The following is a 19,023-nucleotide window of genomic DNA, read 5'->3' as shown; positions in this document are numbered from 1 at the left end:
GCAAAAATACTGATAATAATTTCCTGATAATCATTCAGTGTCAGACTGGTTGTATTGTGAGTGACTGTAGACTCATTTCCAATTCAAATTAAGGTCATTATGGCTTAAAATTTTTCCACACACACACACACACGCAATACAGAGTGTGTACATTCATGTGTGTCACATTTAGATAGAGAGCACCATCAGCATCACAGGATCACAGGATCACCATGGCCTGTATCTGACTGCCATGCACTACATGTCCTGGTTGCCATGGTGATGAGTTCAGGGGGAGATTTTGGCAACCCTGGAAAAACCCCAACAAACACAATAGTTACTGCTCAGACCGAGGCAGCATTACTCATATTGCACAGAGCCCTTTTACCCCGGCAACTGCTGTCATACACATTACGAGCCCGTAATCCGCTTTATCTTGATAAATAGCTGCTCTGGATGCATCCTGGTCGGCCAAAAATGGGGGAGGCTCGGCTCAAAACTGACAGATACCCATATTAGCAAAGCTCTAAAGAGCAAGTCCCTCCAGCGATGACAACATCCCACTTAGGGACAGCCCCAGGCAGTCTCACTCTGAGCAGTTTCTTCACAGCTGACTTAACTGGGGACGCAGTATCACCTCTGGCTCAGGATCATCACCATTTTAAGTGGCACCCATCCCACAGTGGAGAACCTGCGGCAGTTCCCCCAGTGAAAGAAGGAGGGAGCTACTCAAACTATACAACAATCCAAGACAAGTGTAAGTTACATCCAAAGAAGTGGCAGATGGAGGGCAATGGAGATCTCTTGCCCCATCTCCTGGACAGTCGCACAAGGCACCAAAAAAAAAAAAAAAAATACAATGTGAACTGTGGAATAATTACTTGTTTAAGAAAACAGCAACAGTATGAAAAAATCATCTTTTAAAAAAAATCTGCCGATGTGGTGATACCTGCTCTTGTTTCTCGTGCTACTCAACTTGTTTCCAGAATTTTTTTGAATCAAATGTAATTTTCTTCACACTGCTGGGCAGATCTGCCTTATTCTGTCTTGTTTCAAAATTATTATACGTGTTCCCAGAAAACATCCCGAACATGTGAAACTGCACCGGAAAGAAGTGAGATAATCTCATCCCACTGACAGAGTTTCACTTCTCTTAAGAAAAACAAGATTTTAAGACTGATATATATACACTCAGTGGTCCACCTGCACAATCTCATACAATCCAACACAACTGTTCTGCCATGAAGTTTTCTTTTCTGCTGCCTATAATGCTCAGGTTTTCTTTTTGTCAGAGTAATAGAGGTGTTCATTCAATTCTATGTTTGGCATTGAGCTCATACTTAGGGGTTAGTGCTGTTGTACTGGACCGCATTTTATGAAGAGGTGTTTCCACTATACTGTCCCCCTCATGTATATAAATAAGGAGGACAAAAAATTAGAAATATAATGTAACATTATAAACTTTGTTAAGAGGTAGAATTTATGGCAGAGCTGTTGCACTGAACTGCATTAGATAGTGATTAGAGTGATACTAAAAAGGCAAAACACAGCAAATTTCAACAGTTATGTGTCACCTGATGTGAAGCCAGGACAGCATGGGTGTCGTCCCGCCACCAAACACCCAGACAGTGAAGAAGACAATGAGCAGCGTTGTGGTGAACATCATCTGGCGGGCGTAGGTGGCCGTGTCCCGGATGGCCAGGGCGAAAGCCATCGCCCCCCGCAGGCCTGCGGAGCATCACATGCATCGCAACAGTCACACCACAGAATCACACAGGTCAGTCTGGTGTGATGAGCGTCAGTGTAGGTTTGTCATACCTGCAAACATCATCATGTGCTGGAAGTTTCCCTTTATCTTGTGCCTGCGGCCGAGGTTGAGAAGGAAGGAGAGGGGATAAATGTTGGAGGCTCGTCCAATAAAAATGGCAATCTGGCAGGCAGGGACAAGTCAAGGACCGAAACATTTTGACTCATGGCTGAATACTGAGGGGTTGGGGGGGTTCAGGGGCATCTAGATGCAAGCAATGGTGCAAAATTAACAACAAACAATTTGGAGTGAAATGGTTAAATAATCTGTGTTGGTCTTTTAAGTACAATGGAGGCATACAGAACAGAGATTCGGCACAGGGGATTTAAGGAGACCTTGACTTAAAAAGCTGTGACCTGCACTGGGACATCACAGCAGTCCAAACTCTCTAAGCCCTAAACTATGGCCCATTTCTACAGCTGTGGGAAGTCAGATAGTACAATAAGTCTTTTATATGGGAGAAAGGGCTACACTGAATTGGAAACAGATGAGGAGATGCTCTTTTCTGCAGATTCAAAGGATACAAAAGCTCCGACAATGAAGATAGGGCTGAAAATGTGGTTCTGGAAGGTGAACAGAGCCAAGCCCATGTAGGAGAAGATGAAATTCTCAGCCAGAAAGTGCAGGACCTCAAAGAGCTAGGAAACAGGAAGTGTGAAGTATGAAAAACACCAGATTGATAATATTTTTTCATTTATAAATGTGTGCACAAACATATTGTGATGAAAATAAACAAGATCCCCAGGGAAAGAGCCTTGAATCCAGTTTATGTTTAACCTCTTCTAAGGCCTCAAGTCTAAAAAAAAAAAAAAAACAACTTCTGAATATGAATGTCTGAAAACTCAACCATGCATATTTTTTTTAAAAAATCTTACTTCTCTTTCACCATGGGGAACTTTCTCATTGCATTTCACATTGCTTTTCTAAAAAAAAAAAAAAAACCTTTTCTGGTAAGCTGCTCCTCTATTCCCACAGAACCTAGAACAGCTTTGATAACCTCTTTTTGTTTTGTTTTGTTTTGTTTTGTTTCCCAGAGCCGACAGAGCCCTGGGTGCCATGATGATTACAGAGCCGACTGCATCTCTCAGGCTCTGAGGAGGAGGTGCAGGTTGGCTGGGGTTGTTTTAACAAGCACACTAATACACACACACACAAGCAAACCAACGCAAACACTCGCATGCCACAAGAAATTTCACCACTCCTGTCCTGTTCTAATCTATGTGCACTGTTTTAATTTCGCCTTTTGTGCTGTATTTAGTATCAAATACATTTTTGAAGACAAATAACAGGGATCAGCCAGGATAATTAATCTGCTGCCTGTGTGTTTATCTATATCCCACCCTCAAGACTGCACCCCCCTCTGGGAACCAAGAACAGTCGTGTCAGGAGCGTCGTCCTGAGACAGCTCCGATTAAGGTCACAACAGGCTGATCATTGGGCCATCTGGCACTGGGGGGCGAGTCCCCTTTTGATATAATCAGGGGGAACACGGCCCAAAAAAAAAAACATGGCTAAGAAGTTTGGTAAAGAAAGAGGAAAAGTGCTGAGTCTACCTGCTTGGTGCGCTTTGTGGACTCTTCGGAGAGGTTGTTGTAGGTGTAGTGAGCCTGCGTGATCCCACAGAACAGGACAGCCACAACACCTGGACATACAACAATGACACAATAACGTCAAACACACCGGATGCAGCGTGAAGGCTGTACAGTTTGGATAGGCCACGAAACAAATCACCTTCCCCAGAGACCAATTAGGTCCAAACAACCAAAGATTATCTTTTCAATCCTCTTATCGCTTTTCTGCTGTGTATAAATATCTGTTCGGTTCATCTGCCGCACATTTGGCACATAATCTGAATTAAACTCCCTGTCACGTTTAATATCTACAACAGCTGCATTGAAATTCACTGAGGATGATTAACCATAACTTCACTGTTGGTAATTAGTCAGGACTATCCACAACTTGTGAATTTGTAATTATTAAGTTCAGCCTGGGTGGAAGTCAGTTCTGTGATATTTAACTGTTACATTCAAACTGAGATAAACAAAAAAAATTTAGTTTGGTTATGGAAGTTATGAAGTTATGGATTATATCTGGTATCTTTGTCATTGTTTTTAGAAAGAGCTGTTGCTGATCAGTTTTTCCACAAGTAACTTTTTTTTTTTTTTTAACAGTTCATTAATCTACAATTGAACACCCATCCAGCCTCATTTTATTAGGGTGCCAGAAGACTGCAGCTGAATGGAAACCTCACCAAATCACACACATGAAATTTATGGACAGACTGCTCTACGGGTGAATAGTGTTTTTTCTGTATTTTCTGCTTCTTCTACTATGAGGGCTTTACTGATTTGCTGATTGCAGATGCTAGCAACTCCTTCCCAAATTTCAACCACTTTTTTCCCCCAGCCTCGCCCTGCGCCTGCTCACCTGTAAATCCACAGGCCTCGGCGAGCAGAAAGGTGCTCCAGGACATGAGGAAGAAGAGCGCCGTCTCCAGCAGCGGGAAACAGTGCAGCTTGGTGAACTTGGTCACGTGGGAGTCGAGTTAAAGACAAACACCATTTAGACTGTAACTGCACAAACTGTTCTTTAACTACTTGTGATTTCAGTCCTTGGATCAGAGAAGGATATGAGGGCTGTGACGACCCCGGTCACTGCACCCATGGCGAAGGAGCCGCTGAAAATGCCCAGGAAAACACCGACAGACTTGAAAAAAGCTGAGGCATCAAACATGTGTGTGTTGGCTCCACTGGGCTGGTAGGCCACGATAGACCTGAAATATGGAAATAAATGTTGTAGAGAATGTTGTTTTTGTTGTTTGTTGTCAACTGACTAATACCGTTCATATATCGAAGTGTGCAGAGTTATGTGTAGATTTATGCAAATTCATAAAATCTGCATAAGTTTGCAAATGTAATGAATTATAACAGATATGCAGGCTTTATAAAAAAAATTGTCACCTATCTCCAAATTTTACGCTACAAAGTTGCATATGTCAAACCATGCAGAACTCTTTGTAGATTCATGATATCATTTCGCTAAGTGATACTCCTTTATACTTAGTAGAAGGCCATTCAAAATTATAAATGAATCGTGCACACTCTCATAATAATGAACTGAATGGTTTATGAGCTATGAAATACATGGAAGTCAATGAAGCCCCATCCACCCCCACTGTATTTGTTAGCAAATGTATACAGTGGAAACTCCCCTTCAAATTTCTAAATACTCAATATGGCTGATTAAAAAACAAGCACACCTTTAGAATGATAAACACGTGAATGCAAAACTAATTAGCTTATCAGCTGACAGCAATTATGCATTTTCTTAAGGAAATGCTCCTTTTCCAGCTTCATTTTTAATTGTTGCATTTTAACCGTCCACAGTCTCATTCCAGTAGGATGTGATTCATAATGTGTCCAACAGAGGGAGGCAGAGCGCCATTTGTCAAGGGCAGCAGTGATGCAACACCGTGCTGCTCTGTCTCACACTTCAGTGCTGAATTTCAGCAACACAGGGGAAAAGAAAAGAGACTTTACCGTCTTTTTGTACCTGAGAAAGTTCTCGACTTGCACAGGTTTGATAAGGAAGAGGTGGGACTTACGAGGAAAGCACAATGGCCACTGCATCGTTCATAACGCTTTCTCCAAACAGCAGAGCGTAGAGGTCGACGTCTGCGTGGAGCTCGTTGAAGATGGCCAGCACCGTCACTACAGACATGCAGACATAACAGCAAAACCACAAAGGCATTCAGCTTCATTCAGTTTAGACATAAATTGTATGATTTTTCCTTGGCTGATTACCAGTGTGTGTGTGTGCTGTACCTGGGTCTGTGGCAGAAATGATGGCTCCAAAGAAAAGGCAGTCGGTGTAGTAGAACTTATCAGTCAGCTGTCCAACCACTTGCATCAGTTTGACCACACCGTACATGAGGTTCCTGCAGCCAACACAAGATTTTTTTCCAGTCATTTAACCCTTAATCTATCCTTCCAATAAAAAGATGCAGATCAGTAGGAACTGAACTCAACTGTTGATATTCACAAACTTCCTAATTTTAATGTGTCACTTCACAACCACCACACTGCTGAAGGACACACTCACCCAATAACGAAACAGGAGATGGCAGTGCCCAGGAAAGCATATGTTATGATGGAGCCCAGGTTCCTGAAGAAGTGTCTCTGGAATAAGAAGCAGAAAGATATGCTTTGTATTACCACAATTAATACGAGTTAGCACTGCTGTACCATTCTATAAAACATGGGTCAGTCCCTCTCACACTCAATGTGCATCATCGCCTGTTACAAAAGGTGCTACTTGGCTTCTTCTGCAGCCAAATCGGGAAAGAAAAAAATGAATATTACACTATTAACCTCCTAATTATACTCACCAAATATCACATTTATTCTCATAAAATAACCTTACTTATCTTAAAGCTAAACTGTGAACCTTGCTCTTTTTTCTTTTTATTTAATTATGAATATGGATCTATACTTTACATTTTTCTCATTTAAAAAAGTTATTGGCAATTTGTTTTTTTAGCTATTGCAATAATGTTCAGGTTATAAAAATGTGCAGATGTTTTTCTTGTATTTTCATATTCAAACAAATGTCATGAACAAGGAACCCCTTATTCATTTTTTATCCGAAAGTGTCAAAACACTAACAAATCAGAGACAAATGACAACATGACCTTTGAGTCCTGCAGAATCATATAATATAAATCTATAATAATGTCTTCTCTCACTGGAGGACTTAGCAGAGCCAGGTCACTGTTTGCCATGGGTGGCCGAGTAACTCAAACAAATACACATTCAGCCCACAGGAGGATGACTGGTTGTAAAACAAAGTGACTCACAACGAGCAGCACAAAACAAATCCCTCGCGTCTAATCGCTTCCATAGCTAAGGTTCTCCCCTCTCTGTGCGGCTGACCTTCCCGCATGAAGAGATACTTTTTCAGATTTCTGTCAGAAATACACCTTTCCACAGTATATAATTTACACAGACAGAAATACAAAGCAAAACTTCTACAGCAGCTCAGTAAGATCATTTGCAGCCTCATTTGCAATCCTGTTTGTTTTCCCATGTTTAGTTGGTCCAAACAAAACAGAAAATATTATGTGGACTGACAGGTGCAGAGCATAAGGCCTGTTTGCCTCTCTCTCAAAAGCTATTAACGCAGCGTTTAAAGTGAACTCCCGCTGCAACTGATGATGATTTAAAAAACAAAAACAGACCAAAAAAAAAAAAAAAAACATGTTGAGGTCTTGCAGGCAGACAAGACCTCCAGCTTCCTATTTCCTGAAGCCTGCTGCTTGGCTAAGCAAATTCCATCATGAATCACAATTTCACATAAAACAGAATTTTTTGCACAGATTCCTCAAAACTACTACAGAGGACATTTACAATAAATTTGAGAGCTACTACTTTCATAGGCATTACAATGCTAGCAGAGCACAATGTGTCAGAAAAAGTGGATTAAGACGTCTTGATAGAAGTTTTATGAGCTGCTATATAACTCAACTGTTAGTAACAAATCATGTCAGTGAGTAGGGGAGGTGAATGAGGGAAGTGGCACTGTACTTTGTTTTGGTGTATAGCAGCTTACAAAAATCCATTCACTGACAATGGGGAAGAGACTGACAGACTTAATTCACTTTTTCTTGTCATGCTGGGTCACTGTTAGCTGTGAAATTATGAGTTATGTCCTCACATTAAGCCACTGGATTAGACATCACGAGGCGTTTTAACGCGTTTCAATTTCCATTATTTGGTGGACAGGACAGCTAAAATGCATCTGATACAGCCACAAAAATGTATGACATGTGACTTAGGCTGCACTGACAATATTGTGGCTGATTAAAGCTGAGAAAGGGAGCACCAAAGGATCCTTGATCACAACTAATTGGAAAACACCGAAAATGTGTACTTTCCAACAATCTGAGGAGAAACTACTTATGTTGTCAATGTCAGCCGTTTTTTTTTTTTTTTTTGCCAGGGTAAAGTCAGAGGAAGCGAAAGACATCTGGTATGGACTTCCCCTCAAAAGCGCTGCTTATTTTCAGCAAACACTGAAGGCTCTTACAGCCCGGCCAATAGGAGCTTCTCTCAGCTAACCATCTGCCCAATGAGACAACCATTTGTGGCCCTTCACACACACACACACACACACACACACACACACACAGCACACCACCGGTTCACATTACCAGGCATCACACTAATCAAGCTTTTGTCCAAAATTAGGCTTTTGTAGTAGAATGGGATGAGGATGTGAAAGTGTTCAGATGTGACATTAAGATCAAAGATGTTATGCAACACCTTAAAGTGGAAAAAAAACCAACAACTCTCAGATTAATTTTACAAAGTTCAACTGAGAATTTCTATATGACTTGGCAACCCTTTGTTGGTTATGTAAAGCCTAGGCAGTAAATTTCCTCTTACCTCTTTACTCCAATACCTAGGCTTAGTGTCAGTCTCCATGTAAAACAGATTAACATCTTCATTAACATGTGAAGTGTATATATACTGTATGTGTCCTATTGTTTTTATGTGTGCTTGTGTATGTAAATGTTCTACTTCTGTAATATTTTGTATCATCTATATACACGGCTTTCTATTTGTTGACTAACATATCAATAAACAGACAAAAAAGAAATTTTACATTAAAATCTTACCTTTTTTAGACTGTATCCAGCATGGAAAATGATTGGAGGCAGCAAAATGTTGAAGAAAACTTCAGGGTCAAATGTAACCTGAAAAATTAGAAGGAATGAAATGAAAACTAGAGGATTTAATATGTGTAACTGCTAGGTGATTATCAGCAATTGCTTTAATCCAGCTAATAAAAAAATGAAAAATGGATGCTTGGCTGATACCTTGCGCAGCATGTCATTCTGCTCCACGTTGTGAATCTCACGAGAGTTGATCTCGCCTTTGAGGGTGTACTCAAAGAACTTGCCGCTGACATTAAGCAGCAGGGTGCTGACAGGCCCTTCCTTCAGGGAGCAGCTTGGTGGGGTTTTGTTGTGGTAGCTCGTGGCAGGGATGCCGTAGCGTAGAATCACACCCACCAGCAAACCTGCAGAACAGACAGAAAGGAGAGGATGATGATGCCACACGTTGTTCCCTCACTGAAACTGACACATGCACCTCCAATACATAGCTATTTGCATTTTTACACCCCTGAACTTACTTACTGGTGCCTATTTTATCCCATTCTCCAAATCAGTGCAAACATGCTAAAGTGTGTCATCCCTCCTACTATGTTACTATACTCACTGCCATCTTTTCCTACCAACGATGCCATGCTTCGCTGAGCTGTGACAACACTGGGTTTAAATCAGGTGGAAGAGGGGTATAACCTTCGCAATGAATCAGAGAATGAATGTAGGACACATAAATAAATAAATAAAATAAAAATCTACAGTCATCCAAAAATAAATGCCACTGAGCCACGCTCAGTAAGGCAATTACTCAGCACTAAGGTAATTTTCCAGATCAGTTTGCCTTACAAGACAAAAGGATGAGGCGGTGACACATGGAGTGGTGGAGCAAGAAAAGAGAAATGGGGGGATTGTAACAGGAAGCTTGTGGGGGAGCTAAAGCCAGGGGAAAGGAATGAGGCAGGCAGTCACAGAGCATAAATCCTCTGATAAGACAGAAGTCGTCTGCAGGAGACACGGCAGAGCTGCCAGCACCGCATTCACTGTCAGGACCGGTGGGCAACACACACCGTCATCTAGCCACATACATGCACACACGTACGCACACACACACACACACACGCACGCGAATGGTGGCACCTTTGCATTGGACATAGGGTTGCATAGCATGATGGTCTTGATTTTTAATAGAGTGAGAATTATATTGCATGTTGTACAGCTTTTCACACGTCACTCAAAGTACAATGTTCACAAAGTTCAGGTTCTTTCCAGTTGGTTAAGAAGCCATGTGTGTCTGTACTGGCAGACACCATTTAAGGACAAGCTGCTTTTTTTTTTTTTTTTTAACAATATGGGTTCTGTGGTTTGTCGCTCTAGCTTTGAGGTGACTGTTGGTTGGTTTCTTTCTCTGTTACTAAGGTATTTTGTATCTGCGTTTTGTACTAACTCGTCACAGTCAGGGACTTAACGTGTGCCTGAACCTTTGCGCATGAAACTTCTATACTCCTGAAACCCACAAATACTACATTTTATGATTATACAATACAATATAAAAATCTGTTCAATGTGCATCAATAAAGCATTTGAAGGGATTTCTGTAAAGTTTGCAATTCAGATGCAAAATTAACACTGTGACCAAGCTTCCACTTGGCAGCAGTCACACTGGTGACTGTCCAACACAGGAAAGGCAAATAATGAGACTCAACACAACACGGGTTTAAAGTTCATTATGTCAACTGGAAACTACAGAAATGACATTTTTAAAAGTGCATGTTTTGACTCTTATATAACTTGGCTGACATATATGATTACAGACGTTATACAGATATAGAGTATAGTAATTCAGTGTGTCTTGTTGATTTATGTATATAGAGCACATTTGCTCAGTTTAGATGTGTCTCATTTTCTGTTTCACTTCAAGAACAGGAATAAACAAAACGGACGAGCTCAAACTCCTATCAAAATGAGATTACGCTCAATATATCATTCTTCAGTGAGTTATGTTCCAATCTCAAGTGACAGCACTTCTCAGCGTTGGAGAAGGTCAATTACATTACTGCCATGTTCAGTGGTTGATCCACCACCTGGTCGCTGTAGCACATGGTCCATATTTGTCCAGTTTATAAAATTAAACCATGGAGGCAGCTTAATTGGAAGGACAATAGAGACCAGCCACTGTTGGGGTGTAGCCATTCAGCAAACTGCATACTTTCCGGAAAGCAAAATGGGTTTAATTAGCAGATTAATTCCAGAAAAGCAACCCAACCACTGATAACCAGCAAAACAAAGCAAAGTCTATCTTTGCCATCTGAGGTCTCTGGTTAATAAGTGACACCAGTGGCTCAGAGCGGGCTCGCTCTGGTAAACTAAGAGAATAGCTATGAGGGAAAACACAAAACAGATGTAGCACTGCTGAATTCTTTGTGGTGAGTGGTTCCCAAACATCCTGGTTGAAACGGTTAAATTCAGCAGCACTTGCTGACTTTGACTGTGAAAACAAACTCACTGGCACAGAAATAATCTAGACCCTTACTGATAACAAACACTGGGATTAATGAACATGACTGCCTCACTTTATGCCTATGACTTTATTTTATTATTATTATTATTTGACTCTATAACCTAATAACCCCCAAACAAGGTTCTTTCGGCCAGTGAGGTGATGTGTGTGACACTGAGTTAGTAGTGTGTGACAGTCCAGCGCTGCACACCAGACAAGGCTTGAGCTGGCTGCACAGTGAGCTGCTGGATAATACCCAGTGTTCCTGCATACAAAATAAACAAAACAAACGGTAAATAAACCAGCAATGCTCATGTAAGTTTAAGAATAACACTGTGCATCCCTTACTAATACTCCTATAATGTATTTTAGGACATGGTAAAAAACGATGCACCACAGATAATAACTATACCTAAGCCCTAAAGGGATATTAAGGAGACAATAATCACTGTAAACTAGTGAGTGCCACAGACATGGTGTGACAGATGAATACATAGTAATTTGTGGTGAGGGATAAAGCTGCACACGCTGCTGTAGCCCAGCCGAGAGCAGGGACGACGGAGCAGCTGTACAGCACCTTCTAGAAATTATCAGTGCCCCAACCAATTAAGAGGGATCTTAATGTGTCGAAAAACGATGGCGCATCACGGTGCGTTTTTGCACAAAACCGCCTCTGCGCGTTGAGATTTGGGTCAAAATCAGCTCCGTGTGCATCTCTCTTATAGCCACTCGGGAGATTGAATCATGCAAAGCCTACGGGAGAGGGGGAGAGGAGGGGATCGCATTCAAGATAAGCCTCATCCGTCTCACCGTATATCATTGCCAGCCCGGTTTCGTGGAGGAACCGGACCCGTCTGTGTTTGAAGAGCCATATCGTGAGGATCGTTAAGGTCAGCAGCAAAATGAATGTCAGCAGATTAACGCTGTCCTGACGGTGACTTTCCTCGGCTTCTTTCTCAGTGGCAAGTTCCTCCATTCCGTCGTCCTCTGCCTTCATCCCACGGATCGTGTTCAGCAGGATAATCAAAGCGGACAACATCGTCTCTGGTGTAGCACAGGCTCCCCGGCGCCGCCTCGGCTGTCGGAAAGCGTCCATGGTGCAGGATGCTGTTGACGGTACGCCGCCTCTATGCCATGTCACTGCTGCAAGGTAGATAGATGACTGGGAAAAACAATTTAATGCTAAAAAATCGTGGAGTGGAGTTCAACCTTTTAAAGGCACACGGCGCGGTGCGGCGTGAGGACTCGGCTCAGTCTGAGCTTGCACTGCCCCAGTGGAGGGCACCAGATGACAGTTTCCATGTTGCCCAAGCGTTTTTTTTTTTCACGGTTGCTGAATTAGTGCCCTGGATTTTTTTGATGATTTTGCAATCCAGTCCCTCTCCTTTTCAAAACAGGAAATTCACACAGCCTGTCCTTGAATGTGCAAACTCGCCGTTTCGCAAGAAGACGCTCGGTGGGAGTGAATGCTCTTGCTTTAGCCTTGATTGCGCCTTACAGTACAATACAGCTGGAGTGGCTCTGGTTTCACGCCCAATTCTTGGGCTGCTGTTGTGCCTTTTAGCAAGGCAAGCACCCCGGAGGCCCCCAGTGAGGTTCCACTGCAGTCTGGGCACAGGCCTGATTTGCCACCAGAGTTCACCTGTGGAAACAAATGTAGGAATAAGAAGAGAAATAATCTCACCACATGATCCAAGAGTGCTTCAAAATACAGTACATTTCACTTGTAATGTGCAATGCAAAAAACGACACCCCTCCCCCAAATTACAGCAAATTAAAAATTAACAGGCACAAGTTGCAGATATTAGATCGGAAAACAACCCACCTGTTCTCTTTCATAGCATTCGTAGTTATCTGAGTTTTGCTTTGTTAAGATAGCTGCAGTGCTCACTCCCCTCAGCTGCCTTAATTTCATTTGAACTCTGCCAGTAAGTCATCCACTCTTGTGTCTGCCCCAGGCCCCATATCAATACACTGTCTCAAATTCAAAAGTCAGAGGCTGTGAATTTATTGTATGGGATACAACACAGGCCATTCACTTCATAACCCCCCAAATAAAGGATTTGATTAAAAAAAAAAAAAAAAAAAGCACTGTATTTTTTATTTCCCACACTTCTCCCACTCTTACAAAACATGTGCCCATATGGAAAGGACACGCTTCTCTGTATCTTTCACAGTGTATAAATAGACATGAACTGGAGGATTACCTATTAGCAGCGAGGCCAAGTGTCTTAAGTTGCCGGCTAATCTGATGCCTTGTTTGCCGTGGTTGCATGGTTTTTCTTATGTGTTTTTCCACGGTGGTGTTCAAAATCACTCAGCTCCAGCTCAGACTTATCAAACCTTATGCAGCTGAAGTTTTCACAATTGGCTATCATTTCACTATAAATGGAAAACACTCCAGCGTGTGTTTAAGTTTTTCTGTGGTTGGTTTAGGGATCCTTCCTTTTTTAGTGGCATATATCATTTTATATCCATAGGCTATGAAGTTTGTCATGTGTTTGTCACCATTAATGACCATGGTCTGAAGACAACGCCCAGAGAGGTGCGTCCGAAACGCAGATGATGAGGCGTTCAGTTTAATCGCGTAAATTAATATATCACAGAGTTCACGATTCACTTGACCGCCTTGATGTAAGCCTTCTTAGTATGAATGGTGAAGGTAGCCGAGCCCAAACATGTCGTACCTTATAAGCTGTGACATGTTTGTGAACTTTGTAGCAGAAAAAAAAAATCATAGTGCACTTTTACCTCTATTAAACCTCAGGATACTCCTAATTGGTAGCTATACTAGCCTCTCATTACCCCAAAGTGATCGATCTAAACACATTAAAAATAGACCAAATTGACTAACAACTGAAAGGAAATGTCTGGATCTCAGTGGTCCTGATTTTGCAGACACAAACAATCATTTAAAAGGGTGTCAACTTAAAAATCACAATATGTTACAGAAATTACTAATTGCCAATTTCCCGAGGCGCTATAGAAGGCAACACGACTGATGGGCGGCTCCGTCTCCTATGCGGCTCTGTGATTGGCTGTTGTAACAACTAGCAGACTGTTGATTGGACAAGACACGAGGCAGGGAAACGGGAAGATCTGCGTGAGCTTGAAACAGAACTGAAGATCTTGTCAATTAAAGAGCACGCGAGCCGGAGAGCGTTGTGTTATTTTGTCCACTGGAGCCATAATCCAAATTAAGTTACACTGGTTACAACCGACAGCGGAAAATGGGGTGCTTCTTCTCAAAAAAATCCCGAAGAAAATCAGCTGAGAAAGAGGAGCGTACGCAGACCACGACGACTGCTGAAACTACGTCAAGCAGCACCGTTCCCCTTGGCAATAACACCGAAGAAGCACCGAAACAATACAGCTGGGATAAGCGTGAAAAGGTAACGCAACTTAACCAGCAAAACGTGTAAAAAAAAAAAAAAGTGACCGAAAGTGGAAGTTCAAATATGCTAACTGACCGTAGCCAAATTAGCAACGGTAGCCTAACCGCCTGTAAATATAATGGTTTCCAGGTCCAGGTAGATTAATACAGTGTCCACCGGGCTAAATTTGACCCATCACGTTATTGGTAAATTAGCTACCAGCTAGTGTAACGTTAGCTATCAACGTTTCGTCTCACCTTTGCTTGAAATGTGCCGTCGACTTCAGTAACCCCGTTGGCTGGTGAGTTAATTTAGTTAGCGCCACTTACTAAGGAGAACTGATTATCTCCTCGTCGCTGAGAGGCGTCATGTAGATCCGCAGGTGAAGAACCGACTCCCACACTCTGAAACTGTCACAAGAGCTGGATGTTGCCGCCATTCGCTAAATATCCAGCTGTATCTAAATTATTACCTAATTAGTGTGGGTGTTGGGGTCATCCTGCATGCGTGCGCAACAGTCTCGTGGTTTTGCAGTCTTGCTCAATCCGTGGATACAGCTTATTATCGGATTAACTTCACTACACAGCGCTTGGTACATTAGTTCACTGCTGCCACAGCTGAAGCCAGGCTGACCACACTCACCATGGGTGGATCAGGCTGTGGGTGTCAGCTATGATAAGACTTCCGTTCTGATTCAGAGAATGAAACACCAAATATATGTATTTAAAAAAAAAAAAAAAAAGACTGACATATTTTTGATTGTGTGAGCTAAATAAACCACAGCACCTCATACCTAGTTGGTACAGTAAATGGAAAATGTTGCTGGTTGAACGTACTTACAAGTGAAGGAGAAAATTATCATTATTATTAAAATTATTATTGTTGTTGTTTTTGTTGTTGTTATTACATTATTATTATTATTAAATTATTATTAATTATTAAAAATATTAACAATGTTTCAGAATTTCAAGTTGTGCATGAATCACTTCACAAGTTCTTTCTACCATATAACATGCAAAATAATGAGCACAGAACTTGAAAAATACTGTATAAAATACTAGGTGTGTGTGTGTGTGTGTGTGTGTGTGTGTGTGTGTGTGTGTGTGTGCGTGTGTGGCGGCGGCTTAGTTAATCTGCTGCCATTTTCAAAGGGGTCCCTTGACCTCTGACCTCAAGATATCTGGATGAAAATAGACTCTCTGGGCACACACTCCTCTCACTTGTACAGACACGCCCACCTGAAGCTAAACCCACGCAGTTTGGGGCAAAAGCATTGTTTTTTGCATGCAGTGCAAATGTATTATTACTCAAGTATTTTGGTAGTATTGAATCAGGAGATAAACATGTCGCCCCAGCCCTGTGAAATACTCCTCCTTGTCTTCACATAGGTTGATCCGAAGGACTACATGGTGACAGGCATCAAAGATGCCACAGTAGGCCGTCTGCCTGGCAAACTGAACGGGCAGCAGTTTGTCATCCAGGACTGTGAGAACTGCAACATCTACGTGTTCGACCACTCTGCCACCATCACCATCGATGACTGTGTCAACTGTCGCATTGTTTTGGGACCCGTCAAGGGCAGTGTGTTTTTCAGAGACTGCAAGGACATCAAGTGCGTGGTGGCCTGTCAGCAGTTTCGCACACGAGACTGTAAGAAGATGGAGGTGTTCTTGTGCTGTGCCACTCAGCCCATCATCGAGTCGTCGACAGGCATGAAGTTTGGCTGCTTTCAGTACTATTACCCCGAGCTGGCCTTCCACTTCAAGGACGCCGGGCTCAGCATATTCAATAATAACTGGAGCAACATCCACGATTTCACGCCGGTGTCTGGAGAGAACAACTGGAGCTTGTTGCCCGAGGCAGCCGTGGTTCTGGATCACGTGCCGGCTCCAGATCCCGAGTCTGAGTTCAAGTCCGTTCGGATCTCCACTGAACCAGCACGCAGCATCGTGCCTTTGACAAAGGGAGGGAGGCGTAAGGACAGCGAGGAGTCCTGCCTCTTTGTGTTTTTCGCTGGGGACTACACCACTGCAAATGCCCGCAAACTCATTGATGAGGTGAGGAGGAAAAGGAGGAGGAGTATTATGAGGCTTCACTTGATTTGACACCCTGAATTTTCTATTGCTGTCATGTGGAGGGAGTCATTTGCCAGTATTTAGAGGGAAAAAAGATGCACTTAGGCATGCTTTAACTCTGCTGCACAATTACATGAAAAATAGCGAAGCTGTAATGTTGATTATGATTTCCAAATGCCTGGAGGAAGAATCTCCAAGACGGCTTTCTAAATTGAGTTTCATGTTATGAAAATATTTCATGAACAGGGCTCCTCCCAAGGATTTAGGCTACTTATTGGTTACTGGAATCATGGCCACACTTACAGACAAACTAATAGTCTTGTAGTATCTGGGATACTTAGTTTATGAGTTGTGGCATATAAACATTACAACCCATTTAGTGTAACGTGGACAATCTCATATCCCTAATAAACCGTAATATCTAACATATTAAGGTTATCGATCTATCTGTCTATGCTATACAGTCTGAGGTATATTAACCATTCATCTAGTTACCATTTAGTTTGTCTGTGGTATTATTCTGCTCATGTGCCTTGTTGATAAGTGTTGAATTTTGAAAACAAGACTAATCAGTTGAAAGCGGTTTCTTGGGGTAGATAGGCAGAGATATCTGCTGTGTTTTCTGGTTCTGCCGGAACCAATCTGTAGGCTGAAGTGCAAGATATAGTACCGTGATAAACACTAAACATTGATTCAATCACATGAATAAGCTGTTGATAATAGTCTTGTCATCAAAACTAATAAGCCAAACAGATTTTTTTTTCTATAATTCTGTCTTGTAGTTATTGGTTTTGGTAGAACTTTTAAAACAAATGTACAGTAGATAGCTAAGGGGAAGTCGGCCAGACTTCCTTCCTCTGGCTCTTGCTGTGACCTGGATTCTGTATCCAAAATGCTAAGCAGGTTGGTTGTGTTGTTAGTAAAACATTCCAGATATGTTTGAGGTGTTGCCAAAATATGCATTACTTCATCACAGAAGCATGAGACCTAATCCACACAGGTCAGTGATGGAGTCTGTGCTGACACATCACTCTTACACCTTTTTTTTTTTTTTGTACAGTTTAACTCCTATCTGTCCATGTGAATGAAGGACTATATAAATATTTGATGTTTCGCTATAAATCTGTGATGTTTAAGACCTGATGTTGTTTGTCTGTAACTTGCACAGGCAACTGCCAAAGGTTTCGTGTTGATCCAGACTAAAGAAGTCTCGATGCGACCCGAGGATGTGAAGCGAGTGTTTCAGAACAACGCAGAGGGGCTTGTGGAGTGGATCACTAAAGGTAGTCTGAATTAATCTCCTTGTGTTTTACAGTCATTTTTTTCCATGTGGGTATAAGCGTATAATGTCCTAAATGTATTCTGTGTTTTATACTGACATCAATATATTTTCACCCAAGGCCCAGTTATTGCTCTTGAGTTGAACGGTGATGGAGTCGTGGAAGCCTGCAAGAATATAGCCCATGAAGTGTTCAGTGGGACCAAGGTAATCTTATTTATGGCCTCTGTCTTTGCTAGTTTTAATAAATACAGCTTCTCTGCAGCAAAATTTCCACTAACAAGCTTTTTTTTTTTTTTTTTTTTTTTTTTTTTTGTATTTGTGTTTTTCAGGTTTTTGTTTCCGATAACAAAAATACATCCTCTCGGGATGTGGACAACTTCTTCAACTTCGCCGACATGCAGATGGGCTTGTAAATTCACTCAGCATCCAAACAAACAGGTTTTGGATCACATTTTCTAAACCCCAACCGTCCAGTTAGGGCTGTACCCTGTAGTATTTGATTATTTCCCTCCTTTGTCCTGTATCTCAAAATTGGGAGAACTCTCTTCAACCATGCCTTTTTAAATAAGGGATTTGATAAGGATAAGACTGTTGACATCAACCATTACTTTACATATTTCTTAGATTTATCCTCTGTCCTCTGAAGACAAGGAAGAGAAAATATTTGCTGTAAACCACTGAACATATGGAAATTGCTACTTGTGCTGTGAATATTTATATTTTCTATGAATGTATTTTATAATTCTGTTGCTGATCTATTATTTGAATGTAGCTTTATGGCTGTAAATTTAGTTCAGTGTAACTTGAACCGTTATTCTCTTTGTTGTGTGAAATAATCGTTACAGTGGAAAAACCGTGAGCACAAGAATGCTTGAGGGAATTCTTTTTTTATATATAAAAATAATATTTTTATTTCCTCTAAGGATTTATTTGTGTGTTTGGTATAGATGACTGGTTTTTCCTTAAGATGTGTAAATTTCTGACTTGCTGTATAGGTGATAGCTACATCTTTGTCAATATGTAATAGGGCCAAACATTGTATGGGAAGAGCTTTATGTGTGTATCTTGCTGTTCATTCAGGTTTACCCAGCCATTTTGACCAAATCAGAATGGGCACAGATGTATTGATCTTTTTTTTTTTTTTTTTTTTTTTTAATGGCTAGGTTTAATATAGGAAATTCTTGTAATCACGTTTTTATTTTATTTTGTAATATCACTTGTTTTATACTGTCAGTGAATGTTTTTGTATAGAAAACCAATTAGCGTTCTTAAATCATCCTTCAAAGTTTCTCTTTTGTGTGTCACCTCACTTTGTTTTCCACACTTCACCCAGCCAAAGTCA

The 19,023-nt window shown here is 41.4% G+C and overlaps 2 protein-coding genes across 3 annotated transcripts in view; one reads left to right on the top strand and one right to left on the bottom strand.

Moving 5' to 3' along the window:
• slc9a7 (solute carrier family 9 member 7) overlaps nt 1–14,873 on the bottom strand; it is a 24,560-nt gene extending 9,687 nt beyond the window's left edge. The window contains exons 1-13 of one of the 2 annotated variants that reach the window (XM_030049607.1): nt 14,582–14,873; nt 11,761–12,592; nt 8,664–8,866; nt 8,463–8,540; nt 5,888–5,964; nt 5,611–5,723; nt 5,391–5,496; nt 4,418–4,559; nt 4,214–4,319; nt 3,340–3,428; nt 2,311–2,424; nt 1,798–1,909; nt 1,554–1,707 (exon numbers count right to left, since the gene is read on the bottom strand). In XM_030049607.1, coding sequence (XP_029905467.1) covers nt 1,554–1,707; nt 1,798–1,909; nt 2,311–2,424; nt 3,340–3,428; nt 4,214–4,319; nt 4,418–4,559; nt 5,391–5,496; nt 5,611–5,723; nt 5,888–5,964; nt 8,463–8,540; nt 8,664–8,866; nt 11,761–12,046 — 1,580 coding nt within the window. In that variant the 5' untranslated portion in view covers nt 12,047–12,592; nt 14,582–14,873. The remainder of the gene's footprint in view (nt 1–1,553; nt 1,708–1,797; nt 1,910–2,310; nt 2,425–3,339; nt 3,429–4,213; nt 4,320–4,417; nt 4,560–5,390; nt 5,497–5,610; nt 5,724–5,887; nt 5,965–8,462; nt 8,541–8,663; nt 8,867–11,760; nt 12,593–14,581) is intronic. The other variant, XM_030049608.1, reaches the window with a different exon arrangement.
• rp2 (RP2 activator of ARL3 GTPase) lies at nt 14,022–18,970 on the top strand. Its single transcript, XM_030049609.1, has 5 exons — nt 14,022–14,342; nt 15,713–16,381; nt 17,568–17,682; nt 17,800–17,885; nt 18,011–18,970. The coding sequence occupies exons 1-5, from the start codon at nt 14,181–14,183 to the stop codon at nt 18,092–18,094; spliced, it is 1,116 nt and encodes a 371-aa protein (XP_029905469.1). The 5' UTR covers nt 14,022–14,180; the 3' UTR covers nt 18,095–18,970.
• The last annotated feature ends 53 nt before the right edge of the window (nt 18,971–19,023 follow it).

The sequence above is a fragment of the Myripristis murdjan genome, chromosome 4, assembly GCF_902150065.1.
Source record: "Myripristis murdjan chromosome 4, fMyrMur1.1, whole genome shotgun sequence".
Classification (NCBI taxonomy): domain Eukaryota; kingdom Metazoa; phylum Chordata; class Actinopteri; order Holocentriformes; family Holocentridae; genus Myripristis; species Myripristis murdjan.
The sequence above is the reverse complement of the archived record's forward strand: the minus strand, read 5'-3'. Positions and strand labels throughout refer to the sequence as shown.

Bases quoted from the DNA above. Each gene is read 5' to 3' on its own strand.
- rp2 (XM_030049609.1), top strand. From the start codon at position 14,181: ATGGGGTGCTTCTTCTCAAAAAAATCCCGAAGAAAATCAGCTGAGAAA. The intron at 16,382-17,567 runs GTGAGGAGGAAA...TAACTTGCACAG, and splicing joins CCCGCAAACTCATTGATGAG to GCAACTGCCAAAGGTTTCGT. The intron at 17,683-17,799 runs GTAGTCTGAATT...TTTTCACCCAAG, and splicing joins TGTGGAGTGGATCACTAAAG to GCCCAGTTATTGCTCTTGAG.